Genomic DNA, 20,472 nt, shown 5'->3' on the forward strand with positions numbered 1-20,472 from the left:
CGATAAACTGGTCCTGTGAGTCTTCGACATCGGTTCTTTCCGTGGACACTGTTCTTGGTTGTTCGATACTCTTCCTAAGTTCGAACATCTTCGGTGCCCCCGGTGGTGGCAATCCAAACTTGATCGGTGCCGGCGCCGAGTGAGCCATGGCGACCTTGTGCGGTTCGGGACCCGCTTTCGGTTCGAGAGTGGCCCGTTCCCTGATGCGCTTTAGGGACTCCGACACCTGTTGCAACGTGAAGGCAGACGGTGCTTTGGAACCGACAGGCTCTTTGGAGACAGGCCTCGACGCGGTCTCCGGTTTCTTTCCAGTCTTCGGGTGTTCGATCCGAAGTTTGGGATCGACGCCTTGTTGATCCAGTATTTTGGCAGTCTCAGCACTCTTCGGTGTTGTTGTAGTCGGATCGACCACCTTGACCTTGGTCGTTGGTGCCCCAACCTTCGGTGCTATAGGCCGTTGCGTCTTCTGTTTCTCGGTGCCGAAGTCCTTTTTTGGTTTCTCGGTACCAAAGTCCTTCTTTCTTTGGTCGGCTCCGACGTCCTTCTTCGGTGTCGACGGATTGGAGGGCTTCGATGCCTTCGGTCCGACCTGAACCAGTTGCACTTTCGGTTTCGATTTGACCGGTGCTGGTTTTGGTTTCGATTTCACGGAATCGACTCCAGTCATTTTCGATATTTCTGGCTCTTTTGAAATGTTCGAAGCCGGGCCTTAAGGCGGGGCTGTAGAACGATCCGACCGATCTTGGGTAAGGCCCGCAGGCGATCCCTCGACCTGAGCCTTATCAAGACTATCTCCCTCGGCCTCCGCATCGACGGATTGGCCTAGCTCCTCGCCTGAGCTATCTTCCTCGGCCCCAAGGGCCTCATCGTCGTCTCCTACCTCGTCGACGACGTCTTCGTCCTCGAAGATCTCCTCATCATCGTCGTCATATTGGGATTCATGCGCCGAAACATGGCTCGAGTCTATCTCTTCGACGCTCTCGACTTCTTCATCCTCGGTGCTGAATATGTTAACCGGGTTAGGCGCCGATTTTTTGGCCTCCAATCTAGCCGCCCGTCTATTCCGAAGGGTCTTCTTCGACCGGAACCGGGCGCAGGCCATACACCTGGACTCATCATGATCCGGTGATAAACATTTGTTACACACCCGATGGACATCAACGTGTGGATATTTTGCGTGACATAGAGGACATCTCTTGAAGGGAGTCCTCGATTCCATCTTCGAACGTTGATCGATGGTCAGACCGAAACTCGGTCCGAGAAGGGTGAATAAGTCCGAGAACGAGTATAATAATTTATCGATACCGAACGCAAACAATACCGACGATATCTAAAGGCTTTTGGCCTTAAATATAGTTTTCCTAACTTGAGCTAAGATAAGCACATCCGAACCCAATGGCGGAAAAAAACAATCTGAGGATGGAGAGGATGCCCATGCGCACTGTAGTCCAGGGGAGGAGCCACCTATCTCGTGATACTTCGAAGACTTTTCCAGGACAATCATCCGGACCCAACACTATGCGGCGATCTATGCACAGATATGAATTCAGCAGCCCACATGCCTCGAACACTCTTTTATGCCTTATACACAGCATGTTTTTACTTTTCTGTTTTCACAGCCCAAAATCTTTCACAAATTCAGTAAATTTCATCACAATTATTCAACTATTTGGGGATGTCTGAGTAGTCATGGACATGCTATGAAGACAAATTAAACATTGTACCATGGTTCTCCTGACAAAATCAAACATTCTATGAGTGATAATATGAAATGATAAAAGCAAAGCCGATCACAGCAGTCTTTTCAGGTCTCCAAATGAGCACCACTAACTATAAGCTTGTCCTGAAATCCAAGCACCACATACCTGTCACAGACGGAAAGAAGATTCCAACTAAAAGAGTGAAGGAGGTAGCGACGTCTGCAAGAACATAGTCTTGGTTCGTAGCGCCCATAGCATCCACAGATTTGGCAGAGGGCTTTTCGATGATATCACCTTTCTGAAGATAAAAGCTCCACAGGTTCTCTAGAGAGGTCGGATATAGAATGAAGGACCTAACTAAGAAGCAAACAACTGAGAAAGACAAGACTGTACAGAAAGACATAGTTCAGGCTGGAAGCCAGGGCAAAGTTGCTCTTACCTGTAAATATACCACTTGCCATTCCAGGAATGCCCTCAATGACTGTGACATTGTTATGAAGAAAGTACTCATCACAGGTAGCGTTTAGCTGGTTTTTGGAGGGGCAAAATAGGTTCCAGAGTTGAGTGGGCACAGTGATATTATCCTTCTCCTCAGTCTTGGCACAGACATCTATGTGACGCTGGGAGAGTGTACGGTTTCCAAGCAGGCATACACTAGGAGAAAGCAGACAATACATTACAAATTGAGAACAGTAGGCGGAAGTGAAAGATTGATATCAGACAGCCAACAGTAGGCAGAAAAAGGGACTAAGAATCAAGATATTTAATTGGGGAGAAGAGATTTATGCAGAATTTATGTTGGAAACAGAAGAAAGCAGCTCAAAGAGAAATGGGAATTAGGGATATTTGTCTCACCCAAGACTAACAAATTCGTTCACAATGGCTAAGTAAGACTGATAGTAAAACTACAGATTTATGTACTAGCTTCCCCAAAATTGGCATTAGATCACACACAGTGATTTAAACAATGAAATAACAGATTTGATTCTGCACCCACTTAAATGGACATTTATTCACACGTCATAAAGACAGTGAAATCAAAGAGATTGAAAGAGCAGGAAAATGTAGCTTAAAATAAGTATCCTAAATTGTGCAATATATTAACACAAGAATGCCCAAAGAATGAAATAATCGAAAACGTGCCTTTTCTTAAAAATGCAAATTAACGTGTAGCATGTTTTTTTTTCATAGTAAGCATCCATTTCCATTGTAATTATATTGTAAAGCTAGACTAGGCTAATTTATTTCTCTACTTCTGCCTTGCCTTCTTTTTTAACTTTCTCCTTAAATAGATGCCTTTAGAAGATGCTGAACAGTGCTGTAATAAACAAATAGTTCTCGTTTGACATGGCATCTTTGTAGAATGTGCTGACTTTAAAAATGTAATGCTTTTTTGTCTAAGCTACATGTTCTCATCGTATTTAGTTAGATTTTAGTTGCTACATATTCACAATAATGAATTCTAAACAGTATATTAAAACACTGGTGTATGCAGGAAACTGTGAAGCTCATGACTTAATTCTGTAAAAGTTACAACTAGAATGTTTCTGCTCTAGAATAGTTCATTGTCACACAGTGGAGTTCTGAATAGATAGTTCTCGTGGGACCTCAGAGTGAATTTAACGCACATTCATGTTAGCGACTAAGTAGACGACCTGTGGATAATATCTTGCTGACTTTGTACGTTTACCGTGGGAATGAAGAAAGCGGCAGACCCTCGGATGATCCTTTTTCACGGTTCGAGATGACCTAACACTGGTGTGGATAGAGACGCGTCTTTGTATTTAATATATGTGTTTCTAGTTAGATGGGAGAGAGTGTTCTTACACCGGCCTCTTGAGCTCGCTCGGACGGCTTGTATGCTGTCCAAACTGGCCCAGGCTATTTTCTCTGTGACAGTCATTTTTTCTTTAGCCTTTTCCCCTATTTGCTATAAGGTACTGCAGACAGGGATTTTTAAATTCTTAAATGGTTATAGCTACTGAGGTGCCTGCTTTCCCAGCTTAACCTCCAGCAGTTGCTACTGCGACTGTTTGCTGATGCTGTTTTGAGAGAGTAAATTCAGACGAGTTTCCAGGACTACTCTTCATGAGGAGTTCAACTACAATCCGATGCTATTTCAATGCTCCTTTAAAACTCACTCTTTTCTGCAAGGACTCTTTATGGGTTCTGGTAGGGTAGAATAGGGACTTAGTATTATCTTTACAGAACACGCTGTAATGTTCTTGCTTGTCTTTAAGCATTATTATTTCTTGATATTACTGTAAACAGATTGATCAAATTTCTAATTTGAATAAAGATACCAAAAACAAAATACTAAACTCGACCAATAAATGTTTTTGAACTATATTAAAACTCATTTTTGTCTAAATATCATAAGTTGAGTTTAATGAGATTCTGGCGACTTATGCTCCATTCTGAAACGGTGGCAAAGATCCAGGTGACCTGATGAACAAAGCGCAGAGTTGGAGACTACCTTTGTAAGTCATGGGCTGAAGTGATTTAAATATAAAGTATTTCGCACCAGCAGATGACATCAATCACATGCATGACGAGGATAGGCAGTGAAATCACAGATATGAATCATGTGCCCCGTGAAACCGAGATTGACTCCTTTTGTACAAGAAGAACGACAATGAAATCCTTATTAGTTCATAGTGCGACAAACTGGGACTGGATATCCTGGTCTGGATTCATGTATCTGTACTGCAATTAACATTAGCTTAACACAACATTAAATTAACAGTGAACAAGAAATGTTAAACTGAATCCTTGCACCCCTCTCCAATGGAAAATAGGTTACATCGTTGCCCAGGACTATGGCACAGAAATCACTGATTCTATTCCAGTGCCTATTTTGTACATTTTAGATACATTGTATGATGACTTGTATACGTACGGAAAGTTAGGTGGTGCAAATGCAGACTTTATTGCTCCAGCATAAATGGCAAGGATGGACACAATCACGCAAGCCAGGAACAAGGAGGCAAACTTGTTGACATACTTGACTCCAACAAAAACCACAAGAGCCATTACCACTAGGAAGATGGAGCCATAGATACGCATGTTATTCAACATGGCTGCTGAGCTCTCTCCATCTTCGTTGGTGTCGAAGATTTTAGCCTCTGGAGCAATGTACACCTGCAAAGACAAGCAGAAAAGGGAAGCGTTAAACTCTAAAGTAAAAAAATGACTTAATATTCCTGACATAATCATAACATTTTGATATGATGGGAGCAGACAACAAATATTACTATCATATTTCCAAAAAATTAGTACTAACTACTAGTTTGGCGTTCTGTTTTTTGGAACAAGTATAAAGAGCTGAATTTATTCCATTTTTTTGGTATTGATTTCATTGCATTACCTGAATCTAAATAGAATATTGTGATCAAACGGAGTAGCAATGTTGTAGTAAGGAGGGTGCTAATGTGGAACAATAGTGAATTTTGCAACGATTTATCGCTTTTTTTTTTTTATAACAAAGGCTAAGTAGTAATCAAGCACCTTTAAAGTCATCTAGCCTAGAAAGCTTATTGGCCCATACCGAGATCTGCACTTTCGCTTTGAAACAGAAAAAAGAACTCATTCTTCCTGCGGTCACATGAGAAGGCTGTTCCTCTATACAGCATCCCTGTGCTCGAGGTCTATTAACACAGGTATCTTTCTTATCGGCATGGTGTCTTGTAATGTCTCAAGTGAAGCGGTCCTGTCTCCGTCTCCCTTGCTACTGTCAGCCAGTGAGGCTGGGAGAATGCTAGGAGCATGGTGGGTGGGTGCTGGGGCTGGGGGTAGAAGTGAGGATCCTGACCCTGATTTTACACCAAGCTGCTGCGGGCATCTGCCCCTGCTGGGGTCAGTTTTTCTTCAGCAACCTCAGGCGCAGACCACATGACAAATTGCTAATGTGACGATGTGTAACATCTAACTTTGGACCCTTTCTGAACACTAAAAGTACATGCCATTGAAAGTAAAGTTAGAGGGCAGCGATGAATCCACCAGAAAGAGCATTACCAAAGGAAAGCCACTCGTGATGGGTATTTCTACCTATGGGTTCCTTATCTTTTGACTCGATACCAAAGCACTGCCCCCAAAAAGGGGGTCCTGCGGAGTGGACTTAGACAAGGACTAGCACATTAAATGGCTCTCCCTGCCAAAGGCAGTAATGGCCGGTGAAGGTGTAAACTTGTTCTCATGCAGCAGCCTGGAAGATGTTTAACACTAAATCACCCCTAGCCTGCCCCATACTGGTAGCCTCGGCTTTGGTAGAATTAGCCCGAAGGCATTCAAGGGGCTCCCTTTTGGCCAGAGCGTGGCACGTTTTCATGCACAGAGCAATCCTGTACCAGTGCATCTTTGAAGGAGGAGAGTAAGGCCTTCAGAGTCAAACAGCTGGAACGAAGCTCAAATAGGTTGACGTGGCGCCTCTGGTGCAAGGTCCCTATTATTCACCTAGTCTAGACGACTGCTCAATCACAGGGACAACTCATCCATCACTGCACCTCTGAGCCCAAAGCCTGTCCAGAAGAAAAGAGTTAAGAATGTGGGTAAAACAAATTGATGTATCTGCTGTTAGGGCCCTTTTCTTCCAATGTCACTCATTAAAGCATATCATTTCCTGCCCAGGTACTGGTTCTTCATACCTTTGTGTCGGCGCGACTCAATTACTTGAACTCGATCTTTCTTGGTCTTCATAAGTACATGATCCGTAAATGGTAGTTAGTCCAGAACTATGGCACAAGACTTGCCAAAGGCCTTGTTCTGCTTGGGTCTTCGGATCAGATAGAACCCGCTCAACAGAGCCTCTCTAACCCAAACCAGAACGTTACCCCCTCCCTAGGGCCTATTTACACCTAAATAACCACATATATGTACCACCTAAGGACAGGGAATTCCTACTATATATACCAAGACCTAGTCACAGCCTCGCGGTCCCAAACGGACCCAGGACTTCCTGCCCAGACGGCAGCCACAGACTTCCTGCCCAGACGGCAGTCACAGCCTCGCGGTCCCAAACGGACCCAGGACTTCCTGCCCAGACGGCAGCCACAGACTTCCTGCCCAGACGGCAGTCACAGCCTCGCGGTCCCAAACGGACCCAGGACTTCCAGCCCAGACGGCAGCCACAGCCTCGCGGTCCCAAACGGACCCAGGACTTCCTGCCCAGACGGCAGCCACAGCCTCGCGGTCCCAAACGGACCCAGGACTTCCTGCCCAGACGGCAGCCACAGCCTCGCGGTCCCAAACGGACCCAGGACTTCCTGCCCAGACGGCAGCCTTAGCACGAGTTCATCCTATAATTACCATGACACACAACAAGGGAATCAGTGTTACTATATATCAGATCACACAAAGACAGCTAGTTGAGCACAACTTGTTCCCCAGTTCGAAGGGCTCCTTTCTCCCTCATTCAGTTACCACCTACCTGATCAGGATTAACATCTGTTCATGTCAAGTCACAGCTGACTAGAAGAATAGGTTACCCTCTTACACAAGAACACGTAGCACATATTGCTTTACTACAAACTGAATACTTTATTTAGTTATTACATGCACACTCACGGAACATAATACATATCACATAACCTGCAAAGAAAAGTGAAAGATTAAGTTGTACACTCTAATAGTAAGGGGTTGACATCACCTTGGTCGTATGTAGCCTGCACTCAATGGTCATCTAGGTTCCCTTCTCGTCTGCGCCTCGGCTTCGCCTGGAAGTCACACCTCCGCAATCACGGGTTTACTCCCGTCTCCCTCTCCGAGTCACTGGGACCTCTTCCTCATCGGCTACTCTCTTCTCTTTGGAATATCTATTTCTCGGTTTTTCTCCACCTCCAAGTTTGTCATCTGTCTTCCCTGGAATAAGTAGCAGCTTTACTACTAACGGCCAGGTGCCGCCTATGGACTAGAAGCAAGTGCCAGCATCTGCCTCAGACTTTCACTAATATAGAGGTGCATTTTCTCATGGAAAATTCCAGCCCGTAACCTGCTGCCCACCAAATTCTTGTACCTCCCCGTGCCAAGGACACGTTCCCAGCCGGCCGGCCTGATGTAGTGTCTTCGGCATGAAGAAAAATACAATCCTTCGATAAGGGCCGGCCTGAACCGGTTCTCTCCAAGCGAATAACACCTCATAACTAAAACATCCCCTTTAACCTAGAAGCATCTCAAGCTGCCGGAGCAGAAAGAAAGATGGAGTCTCTCCCGTTTGAGGCCTACCAGGCCTGCATTCAGCACGGCTCCATGAAATACCCTCACTACAGGACAGGTTATCCCTAATACTAACGAATCTATCCCCTAGGCTATATGTGCAAGCCCTGATCTATGGGGAAGAGCACAGAATCATGTCGAAGTGCCTAGTAAATAGGCTCCATTCACTACTCTAACCCTTAGACTTGAATGGAAAGAGACTGAAGTCACCTAAATCACCCTTCAACACAATAAGACCGGAAAAATCGAGCAGTACATTTCACCCTTGACTTCAGTCTATTATACATTCATTAAATGGAGCTAACATCTGTGGAAGAATAATATGAAACAAAGCTAACTGATCTATGTCTAGTACCAAGTGTGCAGAATTGAAATAATGAAGGAATACACTGAATAAAGCAACAGATAGAAATCAAAACAGCAACAGTAATCAAAATACCACCTAATATTTGGCGTAGCAAGTGTATATCAGGTAACCAATTAAAGAGCCAGTCAAACCAGCCCTGGTCAATGTGTTTTCTAACTTCTTCTGTTAAGTCACGCAACTTGTCGATGTGAGCACGAATGGATTGTGTATGGTCAGACAAGTTAAAACAACAGAGACCTTCAAAGTCCGAGCAATCATGTCCATGTTTAAGCAAAAGATAATCAATGGCTGCTCTATTTTGCAAAATGGCCCTACGTTCACCCTGGGCGTCTAATAGCATGTCAGACAAAATTGTAGAAGTATGATTAATAGATTTCACCATCCAGCAGGCCATTTTCCCAATAGATTTGGCATTATAAACCGCCAAAGCAGGAACACCAATAATTGAAACAGCTAAGCTAAGGTATTCAGACTTGGAATATAAATGCAAAGATGGGTCACAATCCTCCTGTAACATTACAGTATCTCGAAGCACACGAGAGTTGGCATTCGGATGCGATGCGAACATCAACAAACTGAGTCTCGTAATGGCACAAGGGCCTCCGGAAATGTTTGCAGGGACAAATGGCCAGGAAGTATTACCACATGAGAAAAGCCATCCGGCAGGTAGTAACATCGTGCGATAGTGACTGGGGGTAACTACCAAACTATTACAAGTCATATTGTTCTGAACTGAAACACATGTGGTCGGTGTCCTTTGAAAGCACAAAGTCCGTTCGTGGGTTGTAAACGAAGTGGCGCCTTTTAGTTTTAGGCGCAGACATTCAGAGATCGCACTAGGATTACACGTAAGAAAGAAGCACAAATCACCTTGTGTGATATTATAAGTAAGTATTTGGGACTGGATGGGGGTTTGCTCGTTCGGCAATTCAATACATAGGGGGCAATATACATGGGTAGCAAAATCACCCAGGAGAATATTGGGACGGGCCTTCGAGACATTAAAAATATGAGTTAAAGTTTCCAATGAGGCGGGGACAGCAACCAGGCAGGTCGCCAGAATGTCATGAACAGATCTCATCGGTGTCAAACAGAAGTGAGGGGCGTCAGTCACCCTCTTAGCAAGTGCGGTCCAAAAGTTCGATGATGAATCCCATGCAGCGAAGGAACGCAACACTCGGGTTCCCAGTTCATCCCGGGTTGATAGGATCCCTCCTTTCTCGTCGTACCAGTCCGAAAACAGTCCGGCTCCGACACATCCTGCAGCAACAATCCAAAGAATGATCTGAAAGAAAACCAAATACAGGCATTAATCATTCTCGTAAATAACATTTATCAGCCGGGACCGCTTCCCAGCTATCTTTCCCTGGTCTCATAACCAAAATGGTATTATCCTGACCGGTGGCAATGACCTCTGCTTGTTCAGGGGGATTCTTAGGCGACTGCACCCAAACTCTGGCCCCAGGATTATCCGTGGAGCCAAAACCTTTCTGGCCACGTACAGTTAGCAACGTTGGAGCAGTGCCTTTCATTAATACACCACTGAAAACAGGCATTATGAGTAATTGAGCCACTCGGTCAGTGCGATGTATCAGTAAGTCAACCTCACTGCTATTCAGCAGGAGCACCTTAATCTCTCCCTGATAATCACTGTCGATAATTCCTCCAAGCACCTGAATGCCTTTTACAGCCAGCCCCGATCTAGGGGCGATCAATCCGAAATTTCCAGGTGGTATCTGAACACCAACACCTGTCTCTATGATGACTCGATCTCTACTTTTTATAACAATGTCATCCATAGCATGCAAGTCTAAACCTGCCGACCCTGGGGTCGCTCTACATGGAGCCAAAGCTCCGGGAGTAATTTCCCAATACATCACAGTTTCTCTGATTTCATTAGGCATAGCCTCAGCATTCGGGGGAAACAAACGCATAAGTGGAGATTCAGCATTTAAAAAAGGACGATTATTCAAAATCAATAGTGCTTGGGGCAAAAAGTCTCGCCAATTTTTATACTTGTCATCCGTTAACTTACGCAGCTGGTCCTTTAGCAGGCCATTCAATCTCTCCACCAGGCCCGAGGCCTGTGGGTAGTAGGGGATATGGAATATCCATTCAATATTGTTTTCCGCACAGAATTCCTGTACCAATCTTCCACGAAAATGGGATGCATTGTCAGATTGAATTTGGAATGGCACACCATAGTACATCATAATTAATTCTAATGTTTTAATGGTATTCAATTGGGTAGCTTGCTTACAGGGAAGGGCTACCAGCAGGCCACTGTATGTATCAACAATAGTGCAAACATATTGACAATTCCTACTCATGGGAAGTGGACCAATGTAATCGATCTGCCAAATTTGAGCGGGCAGTTTGCCGCGATGTAAATGACCTTTAACAATTTGGGGCACCTTACGCCGTCTGATATGCTGACAAACGGGGCAGTGTAAAATAACATTTTTGATTAAATCTAAGGGAATATAAATTCCTCGATCAGCAGCCCACCTGCTAGTGGCCTTCTCTCCAAAATGTCCTGCCTTCTGGTGTGCCCATTTCGCCAATCCCGCAATATCAGAATCTTGCCTGTCCACCACTGCCTCAGCAATTTTAGACTTCTCATCTGCAATGTTATGAAAAAATTTGTCAAGAGAATCTATCGGGGTGTGAGCGTCCACATGGAAGATTGTAACAGTACTCTGTGGGAGCATCTCCCAAATTTCTTGCCATAACTCTTTTCCCCATAATTCTTTGGAATGTAACTTCCAATTATGGGAATGCCAAGTTGGCAACCAAACAGCCAGTCCATTGGCAGTAGACCAAGAATCAGTGAAAATATGACATGTACCAGGTAACTCTTGTTTCAAAACTTGGTAAACAGCGTAAAGCTCGGCAAATTGGCTGCTTTTACCTTCACCAGTTGTGCTCAACAATTTGTGTGATCGGATTATAGGACACCGCCTTCCAGTGCCGTGTCATCCCTATAAACCTCGCTGAACCATCAGTGAACCAAACATGGTTTCTTTCCGCTGCGGACAAATCATCAAAAGGCTTACCCCACTTGACAGGAGACTCCTGTGCTAAAGGTACGGAACATTCACTCTCAGTCTCAGTCGATGGCGCTCGCGCCACCTGCTCATGTAAAGAAGCAACTCCTTTCGGGCCCACACGTGCCCTGTCTTGTATGTACCATTTCCATTTAATCACACTCGCCTCTTGAGCGTGTCCAATTCGGTGAGTTTTCGGCGAACTCAGAACCCACTGCATGATAGGAATTTCCAGACGCAGAACTATATCATGTTTCAAAGTCAATTGCTCTGTATCCACCAGAGCCCAATAACAAGCAAGTAACTGTTTCTCAAAGGGTGTGTAACGCTCACCAGCATCAGGTAACTTTTTGGTCCAAAAACCTAACGGTACTTTACTCCTGCCTTGTTTCTGCCACAAACTCCAATTTGCATAAAGGCCCTGTACAGACACATTCAAATCCACGTCACCATCACGTACAGGCCATAAATCCAGAGCATGTTGAATTGCCTCTTTTGCCAGACTAAACGCATCTTGCTGTGGTTTATCCCATTCAAATGCATTCTTTTTACGCGTGACCCGGTACAAGGGGGCCAATATTTGACTCAAATGAGGAATATGCTGGCGCCAAAAGCCAAACAGACCAATGAAGCTCTGGGCTTCTTTCCTATTTCTAGGAACTGCAAAATCAAGAATCTTCTGTTTAACCTGAGGGATCACTTCACGGTGCCCTTCATGCCAATTAATACCCAAAAATTCTACAGCCTGGGACGGACCTTGCAATTTATCTGGGTTGATTTCCCAACCTTTCTCACGCAGGCACTCAATGACTCTGTCTAATTGGGTCTGAACTTCCTCTTGTGTTTCGCCTTGGATCAAAACATCATCAATATAATGACATATCTGAATTTGGGGATGAACCGGTACCTCAGCCAAATGCTCTGCCACCAGCCGGTGACATATCGTAGGACTATGCACATAGCCCTGGGGAAGGCTTCTAAACGTCATCTGACGCCCGTTCCACGTAAAACTAAATTGTTCCTGACACTCTGGGGCAATCGGAATTGAAAAGAAAGCATTAGCAATATCAATGGACGCGTACCATGTACCTGGATGCTTTTGGATTCTCTCAATTAGTGTAATAACATCCGGTACTGCAACAGTCAAAGAGGGTGTGTGCTTGTTCAATTCTCGATAATCAACGGTCATGCGCCAAGAGTTATCACTCTTACGCACCGGCCAAACAGGATTATTCCAAGCAGAAGTAACTGGGGTTATGACTCCTGCATCCACTAACTCCTGAATAGTGGTACTAATCTCCTCATGACCACCTGGAATACGATACTGCTTCTGACAAACCACTTTTGTCGCATGGGGAACTTGTATGGGGGGCATTCTTAAACGACCAACCCGTATAGGTCTGGACGATATATAATGCGTTGTTCCAAATTGGTAACATCCGTCATCTAGATGCAAAGTCATTCCTCTCAAAATATCAATCCCAATTATGAATTCTAGAAGTGGTACTACTAGTACAGAATACTCTTTTCTAGGAATTCTACCTATTCTCATTTCAAGCAAAGTTTGAACTGCAGGGGTTTCTTTTCCACCTAATCCGGTAATAGTAAAAGGCTGACCTGTAAACTTCTTCGATTTTCCATGAATAAGAGTGGCCTCCGCTCCTGTATCTACCAATGCTCGGGCCCTTTGGATATTACGATGTCTCCAATAAATGTCAATATCTACATAGGGTCTATTATCTCTGTGAGCCCATCTGTGTACCGGAGCTTGACCTCTTTCCTAATCATTCTTACTGCATTCCGTATACCAGGATAAATCAGGATAAAGACTCTCACGCTTCTTAGGTATCGGTACCTCCTGTTCATATCCATTCCCAGTACGGAACGGATTCGTATCTTCTGCATTGTACTGCGGGTTACGATCGACCAAACTGTGATGATCCTCTCTCCTCCTCAACTCAGGGGATTGATCCCTATCATCTCTACGTCTGCTGTGAACATAGTCAGTTCTCCCCCTTTCTCTTTCCCCCTCTCTCTCCCTGTCTCTCTCTCGACGGGGGGACACATCACGTGCAGAACGTCGATCATCACGATGAACAGAGCGCCCACGGCGGTCGTCATCACCGCTACCGTCAGAACCACCACGATCACACTCAGTGGTCCGAACACGCCGGGCACCCTCCTTTCGATCCAAGCCACGTTTGCGAAACAACTCCCACAAACGAGCGGTAGTCTCACCATCAATGTCCTCCCTCCGCACACCATCAGTGAGAAGACCAGAAAAAATATCACGTCTAGTAAGTTTATTTTCACCAGGAGTACGAGTGTCAGGCCGGGACTGACGTTCAGGTTTAAACCACTCACCCAACTCACCGAGTTGGCGCACCGATTCCAAAACCGTAGATAACACGTTACCAGTCTGATTAATCAATAAAGTCATCATGACCTGCTTATAGGCAACAGGGGAAGATCGAATGATACGATTCCGCACAGAAGATGTCAACGAACCATCAAGCAACCTGTCAGCAGTACCCAGAAAAATTGCCGTTTTCATCACCTCCTCTTTGAGACGTTGAGCAGCATCACGCAAAGTATACCACGGCTTGTCATTCACAGGCCAGTCAGATTCAGTAGGATATTTTAGATTACAACCCTCAGTCGCCAATTGGAGTAAAGAAATCTGACCAACACCATTATAGTTACGAAAATGATCCTGCACAGTAGAATCCAAACTCAAGGAACAGAACTTTAAACAATCGCCAGTATCCAACATAATACCAGCAGCGCCCAGTTCATAAAGGCGCACCATCCATGTGAGCGAGGACTCACCAGCTCGCTGCCGAAATCGCTGCAAAATATCACTAATTTTCTGCTGAGTAAAGTCTTCTAAACAGTCCAAAGAAATACCCTGCGGAGCATTGGGAGACTGCTGCAACTTCCGACGGAAAACTGGATGCGCAGAAACCGCGGGACGAGCATCACAAGGAGCCCGATCAGTACTCGTAGAGGGACAATCAGTGTAAGAAGCATTGATCCCACTCGAAGAACGAGCGTAATCACGGGGTGCACCATCAAAGGTGCGAGAAGCAGACTTACAATCATGGCGGGAGCGAGAAGACTCGCGCTTGGCAGACTCCTCACCCGAGGAACAAGAATCAGTCGAGTTCCAGATATTACCATCCCATTCATCAGGATTCCAATCCAGCCCGGCTGTCGCCACGACCAGACGCACCTTTCGCGTCGAAACCCGACCGCGCCTGTTCTTGTATTTATAACGAGCAATTCGCACAGCCGCCCGTTCGGCAATAGTTTGGTAAGTCTCAAGTTTATCAGCAAGCAACTTATTTTGACACCGCAACAAAGTATGAGAATTCTGAATCTCAACAAAGTGCGCTTCCACATCTTTAAGAGATATCTGTAACTTCAACAATCTCTCATGCAGAATCCTGTATGCAGACAAAAGAATCCAACCTCTGCGCCCCAAAATGGGAATCTCCTCACCCTTCGATACGGGTGCCTTCTGCAAACAAGCAATCACATTAGCCGGCTCTGCCAGCTCCAAAAAAGAATTCCAATTCTCACTCAAACCAGTAGAATCAGCCCACTCACGGGCCAAGGCTTCATAAGGCGTTGAATCCCATCCGGGAATATCAACGGGCAACTTAAAAGTAGATTTAGACCTTTTAGAAAACATCGTGAAAAAGGAAAAAGAAGAAAAGAAGAAAAAGAAAAGAAGGAAGAAAAATAAAAACTATACACAGAAATATACAAAAATAAAATGCAAACAAAACCACGCACGCGCCGAAAGCAAACACAAGACAACCACAACGCACACAGGTTTCGTAAACGGTTCGTGACGCCAAATGTTCTGAAGACCAAACGGACCCAGGACTTCCTGCCCAGACGGCAGCCACAGCCTCGCGGTCCCAAACGGACCCAGGACTTCCTGCCCAGACGGCAGCCTTAGCACGAGTTCATCCTATAATTACCATGACACACAACAAGGGAATCAGTGTTACTATATATCAGATCACACAAAGACAGCTAGTTGAGCACAACTTGTTCCCCAGTTCGAAGGGCTCCTTTCTCCCTCATTCAGTTACCACCTACCTGATCAGGATTAACATCTGTTCATGTCAAGTCACAGCTGACTAGAATAATAGGTTACCCTCTTACACAAGAACACGTAGCACATATTGCTTTACTACAAACTGAATACTTTATTTAGTTATTACATGCACACTCACGGAACATAATACATATCACATAACCTGCAAAGAAAAGTGAAAGATTAAGTTGTACACTCTAATAGTAAGGGGTTGACATCACCTTGGTCGTATGTAGCCTGCACTCAATGGTCATCTAGGTTCCCTTCTCGTCTGCGCCTCGGCTTCGCCTGGAAGTCACACCTCCGCAATCACGGGTTTACTCCCGTCTCCCTCTCCGAGTCACTGGGACCTCTTCCTCATCGGCTACTCTCTTCTCTTTGGAATATCTATTTCTCGGTTTTTCTCCACCTCCAAGTTTGTCATCTGTCTTCCCTGGAATAAGTAGCAGCTTTACTACTAACGGCCAGGTGCCGCCTATGGACTAGAAGCAAGTGCCAGCATCTGCCTCAGACTTTCACTAATATAGAGGTGCATTTTCTCATGGAAAATTCCAGCCCGTAACCTGCCGCCCACCAAATTCTTGTACCTCCCCGTGCCAAGGACACGTTCCCAGCCGGCCGGCCTGATGTAGTGTCTTCGGCATGAAGAAAAATACAATCCTTCGATAAGGGCCGGCCTGAACCGGTTCTCTCCAAGCGAATAACACCTCATAACTAAAACATCCCCTTTAACCTAGAAGCATCTCAAGCTGCCGGAGCAGAAAGAAAGATGGAGTCTCTCCCGTTTGAGGCCTACCAGGCCTGCATTCAGCACGGCTCCATGAAATACCCTCACTACAGGACAGGTTATCCCTAATACTAACAAATCTATCCCCTAGGCTATATGTGCAAGCCCTGATCTATGGGGAAGAGCACAGAATCATGTCGAAGTGCCTAGTAAATAGGCTCCATTCACTACTCTAACCCTTAGACTTGAATGGAAAGAGACTGAAGTCACCTAAATCACCCTTCAACACAATAAGACCGGAAAAATCGAGCAGTACAGGCCTTTACCCAAGGGATCTCATTACACCTGATGTTTATAGTACATTGGTTTACATTTAGAGATCAGATTCTTTTTGAGGTCGTGTGTGGTACACAGAGCTGTCTTTACCCTTGAACTATCACCACATAACCATCATTTTCACTGGAACAGTGTTGCGATCACAGTACAAACAGAAGGAAGCACCTGTATACCTGCAGGACTTGTATGTGTTCTTGAAAGTACAGGACACTATCCAGCACCCAGGATCCAAGAGAAAAAAGCCTGGGTTAAAGTCAACATCTTGAACTTGTCCTTCCAAATGAGGTGTTCAGAAGTGGATGGTATCGAGTAGGCTTGAGTCTGGCTTTTTGGGCACCAAAAAGTATAGGCAGTAAAACCCACTGCTCTTAATCTACAAAATCCTCTGTATGGCCCCTTCCCCAGTAGAGATTGAACTTCTAGAAGCATAGCCTGATGAATTCTGTAAAAACACAGGTGGGTCATAAAGGGGACCAGCAGTAAAGGGGAGGATGTAACCATGCTGAATAACCTGCAGCACCCACAGGTCTGATACAATTGCATGCTAGTCAGGAAAAAATGTATTCGGCCTCTTATTACCTGTGCATGACCATGAAAGGGGGAATCAAAGAGGCTTGGCAGCAGTCACAGCAAGTCATGACTGCCATTTTTGGTGGTGGTCACTGTCTTAGCTACCAAATCATCCTGTGGAGCCGTGCAATGGCTGCTTGTTGTATGGTGTACAAGGGCTGCCACTGGGAACAGGCAAAACTCAGAGTACCCTCTAAATTTCTACTATTGCTAATGGAATTGATGGTGACAAACCCCCAGAGCAAGGTATAGCAAGATTATCTTTGAAGTGCTCTAAGGCAGAGCCTGCCTTTTATCCAAAGAGCTTTGAGCCGTCAAACAGCAAATCCATAAGCGATCCTGTGGTTCTCAACCAGGCATTAAGCCTGATCACTACACTATTGCCCATGGTGCAACCCCCAAAGTCTGTCATGTCCATGCTGGCCCTCAAGGCACACTAAGCTGGATGGTGTCCATCTTGGATGGTCTGAGAGAAGGAATTCCTTCCTACATTTGTCAGCGATGGCCAACAAGAGCTCACTAGCCATATACCAAAGGGCATATGTATAGTGTTCTAGCAGGCAGATGGCATTCAGGAACCTCAGAGCCAAACTAGAGGGAAGAAGACTCTTTCCTGAATGAGTCAGTAGGCTTAGATTCCATTTCTGGCAGCGCAATATGCAATGCTCTGGGATTTATTTTGTGGGTAGAGGGCAAGCTCTCGGGAGCTTGCTCAGAAAAGCTGGGTCTCAACGGGTAGGCCTATGATGGCTAGACACTGGAAGGCCTAAGAGGGGAACCAAACATGGTTTAGACCAGGTCGCCATTAAAGCTTCTGCCAAAGCCTCGTTAAAGGACAGCAAGGTCTCTCAAGGAGCAAGACAAGACTCCAAAATGTCATTCTGTAAATTTGCCTTTGTCTGTATATCTATAGTAGGTAGCTGAAGGCTTTATGCAGATTTGCAGGCTACAAATGGAAAAGAAGTAATCTCCTCAGTAGGAAGCAGTGGGATCGACAGCAGCCTGTGGAGTTCTGGGCATAAAGTGATCAGCCTTGGAATGGGTTCCGAGTAGGATGGAGGGGGCGGAAACAGTGCATTTGCGTGCCAACTCTGCAACTTCTCCTTGACGAAGAGTTAAAAGATTGCGACAAGTTCAGCATGAACCTCTTGCGTTCATGGCAAAACTAGTCTCTCTATTTTCTATTCCACTTACCCGAGGATGGTGACGTGGAACAGGACCGGGCGGGACGAAGTGGGAGTACTGTCTTCAGCAAAGTACAATTTTACTTAACATTCGCTAAAGGCTTTCAGGTGCATCAGAAAACATTTTTCGCAGGACCTGGAGTTGTCCTTAGACATTTGCCAAACTTCATGTGAATCCGTGACTGATATATGCTTCCTGTAGTTGATCCACGTTTCAAAGCCAGTGGTTTTTGGCAACTGCATCATCCCTAGCACACCATCTAAGAAAACCAATCATGAAATCATTGAAACGCAGGAAAAAGTTGGGAGCAGGGCTCCAGATCTGCATTGACGGACATGGGAAAAACAGAACTGAAATCAGGATGCAGGGGGATTGCCATATATAGGGCTCCATGTCTTCCCTTTCAGGGGTGCTCTGAATTTACCGCAGAGCCAGATGGAGTCACCTATAAGTGCATAGGAGTTATTCAAATGAAAAGTACCAAATCCTGTCTGGTGCCTGGGGAGAATCCAAAGGGTGTGTGAGAGTTGTGATTAGAAGTATCCATGAAAACAATAGTTTAAAAGGGGTCTTGATTCAAAGAAAGAGGTTAAAAGGCAGCCTTTATGGGATGTTGAGTGGTGACGTGAATGGAGCACGCCAGGTGCTGTCAATGTGCTGTTGGTTAAATGTATTCTTTGTGAAGAACGCATTGATGAAATTGCACTTGTCTGTTACATGTGACATTTGTGGGTCTAACAGATGGTTGCTATAGTGGTTGACTGTCTTGAAGAAGGGTCGGCTTCTGTTGGAGTCTTCAATGATGGTATTGATGCAGTATTTTGCTTCTGCTGATATGAGTTGTCTGCAGGTCGTGCAAAGGCAATTGAGTAGGGCAAGGTCGTCAGGGCATCGACCTATCTTCCCTTTCATGCCTACAAACGGTGCACTACTTGTTAGATGGGTTCTTGGATTACCAGGGTGCTGTTTGTTACTTTTGAGCTTGAACGTTTTCATTGGAGGAAGGATGTTTACAGGATTGGCCAGCAATATTTTCAAGTTGTTGTAAAGGAAACTCATGGCAGATGCTTGGGGGGTGGTGTTGACTGATGGGTTTCAGCTGTAGGTTGCTGATGAAGAAGTGCCTGAAGAATATTTACATTTATTGTTATTTAGCTGCCTTTTATGTATTGGGTGGATGGAAAAACGGGTTTTGGGGGTGGCAAGATGGCCAGTCAACACCAGGAGTTGGGAATGTTTGCACTGAATGCTTGGTAGTCTTGAGAGGAAGAGGTCTACGGCCTTCACCATGAATTGGTTTGGTGACATGCTGTACCTTGCTGAGTATTTCTATGTTGAGAAAGGCGTGTCTAAATATATTTGTGCTTTGGGTTGTCAGGGAGGTCGAAGTCTGACCAGGGTAGTATAGGTATTTTAGATAGATGGGATAGTGAGAAGGTAAGAGAACTGAAGAGAACCCTGGTGGCAGAGAGTAGGAAGTGGCGTGTGAGACACTCCATGGTCCTGAGTGTCACTTGTTTGCCTATGGGGCGGAGCCTGGAGGACCTGTGGGTGACAGAAAGGCCTAACCCTTTCTGTGGGCACAAAGGTAAATAGTATGAAAAATGATGTGGTAGCAAGCCAGGTTGCAGTTGAATTTTCATCAGGGATCTGCTTTTCTTCCATTTTTTCATATTAGCCAATGATGAACTTGTTGTCAGAGACGTCTTTGGAGCAGTATGCAGTCCACTTCTTAGGTTTGAACTCACATGATTTTATTGGTGCTTGAGTCTTTATATGGTTACCTAGGAATATGTTAGAGTTACTGGGAACTAGCAAGTGTTTGCTGGAACAATGTTAGAGCGATGAATTGTGGGCTTTTTATTTGATTCCTACCTTAGTAGGAGGTGAGATGCAAATGTGGAGTTGTCATCAGCTTATTTTAAATTGCTTCTAATGTGCGTATTAGACAGGCCACATGATGAGCTGAAAAGGGACCTGGTCTGCTAAGAGTATCTGGTACAGCCTAGTGTGGCCTTTTATAGTATGTGACTTCACCGTGGATTCAACCTTGCAAGACCTACTACAGATGTCACAAAAGCATTCACAATGTATAATACATTGTGAAGTATGAATCAGTGGTTTACGCCCTTGCTTCAGTATCTTGTGAGGACAAATGTCTCTCAGGTAGTCTTAAGTCTTGCTTCCTCAAAAAATTGTTGGAATAATTTTTCAGAAAGCTG

At 45.0% G+C, this 20,472-nt stretch overlaps 1 protein-coding gene across 1 annotated transcript in view; it reads right to left on the reverse strand.

The window, feature by feature from the left end:
• Window positions 1–20,472, reverse strand: part of LOC146869340 (solute carrier family 12 member 6-like) — a 395,891-nt gene that overhangs the window by 97,807 nt on the left and 277,612 nt on the right. The window contains exons 7-9 of the mRNA XM_085651058.1: window positions 4,600–4,841; window positions 2,140–2,354; window positions 1,866–2,024 (exon numbers count right to left, since the gene is read on the reverse strand). Of these exons, the coding sequence (XP_085507184.1) occupies window positions 1,866–2,024; window positions 2,140–2,354; window positions 4,600–4,841 (616 nt within the window). The remainder of the gene's footprint in view (window positions 1–1,865; window positions 2,025–2,139; window positions 2,355–4,599; window positions 4,842–20,472) is intronic.

This window comes from Triturus cristatus, chromosome 1_1 (genome assembly GCF_964204655.1).
Source record: "Triturus cristatus chromosome 1_1, aTriCri1.1, whole genome shotgun sequence".
Classification (NCBI taxonomy): Eukaryota; Metazoa; Chordata; class Amphibia; order Caudata; family Salamandridae; genus Triturus; species Triturus cristatus.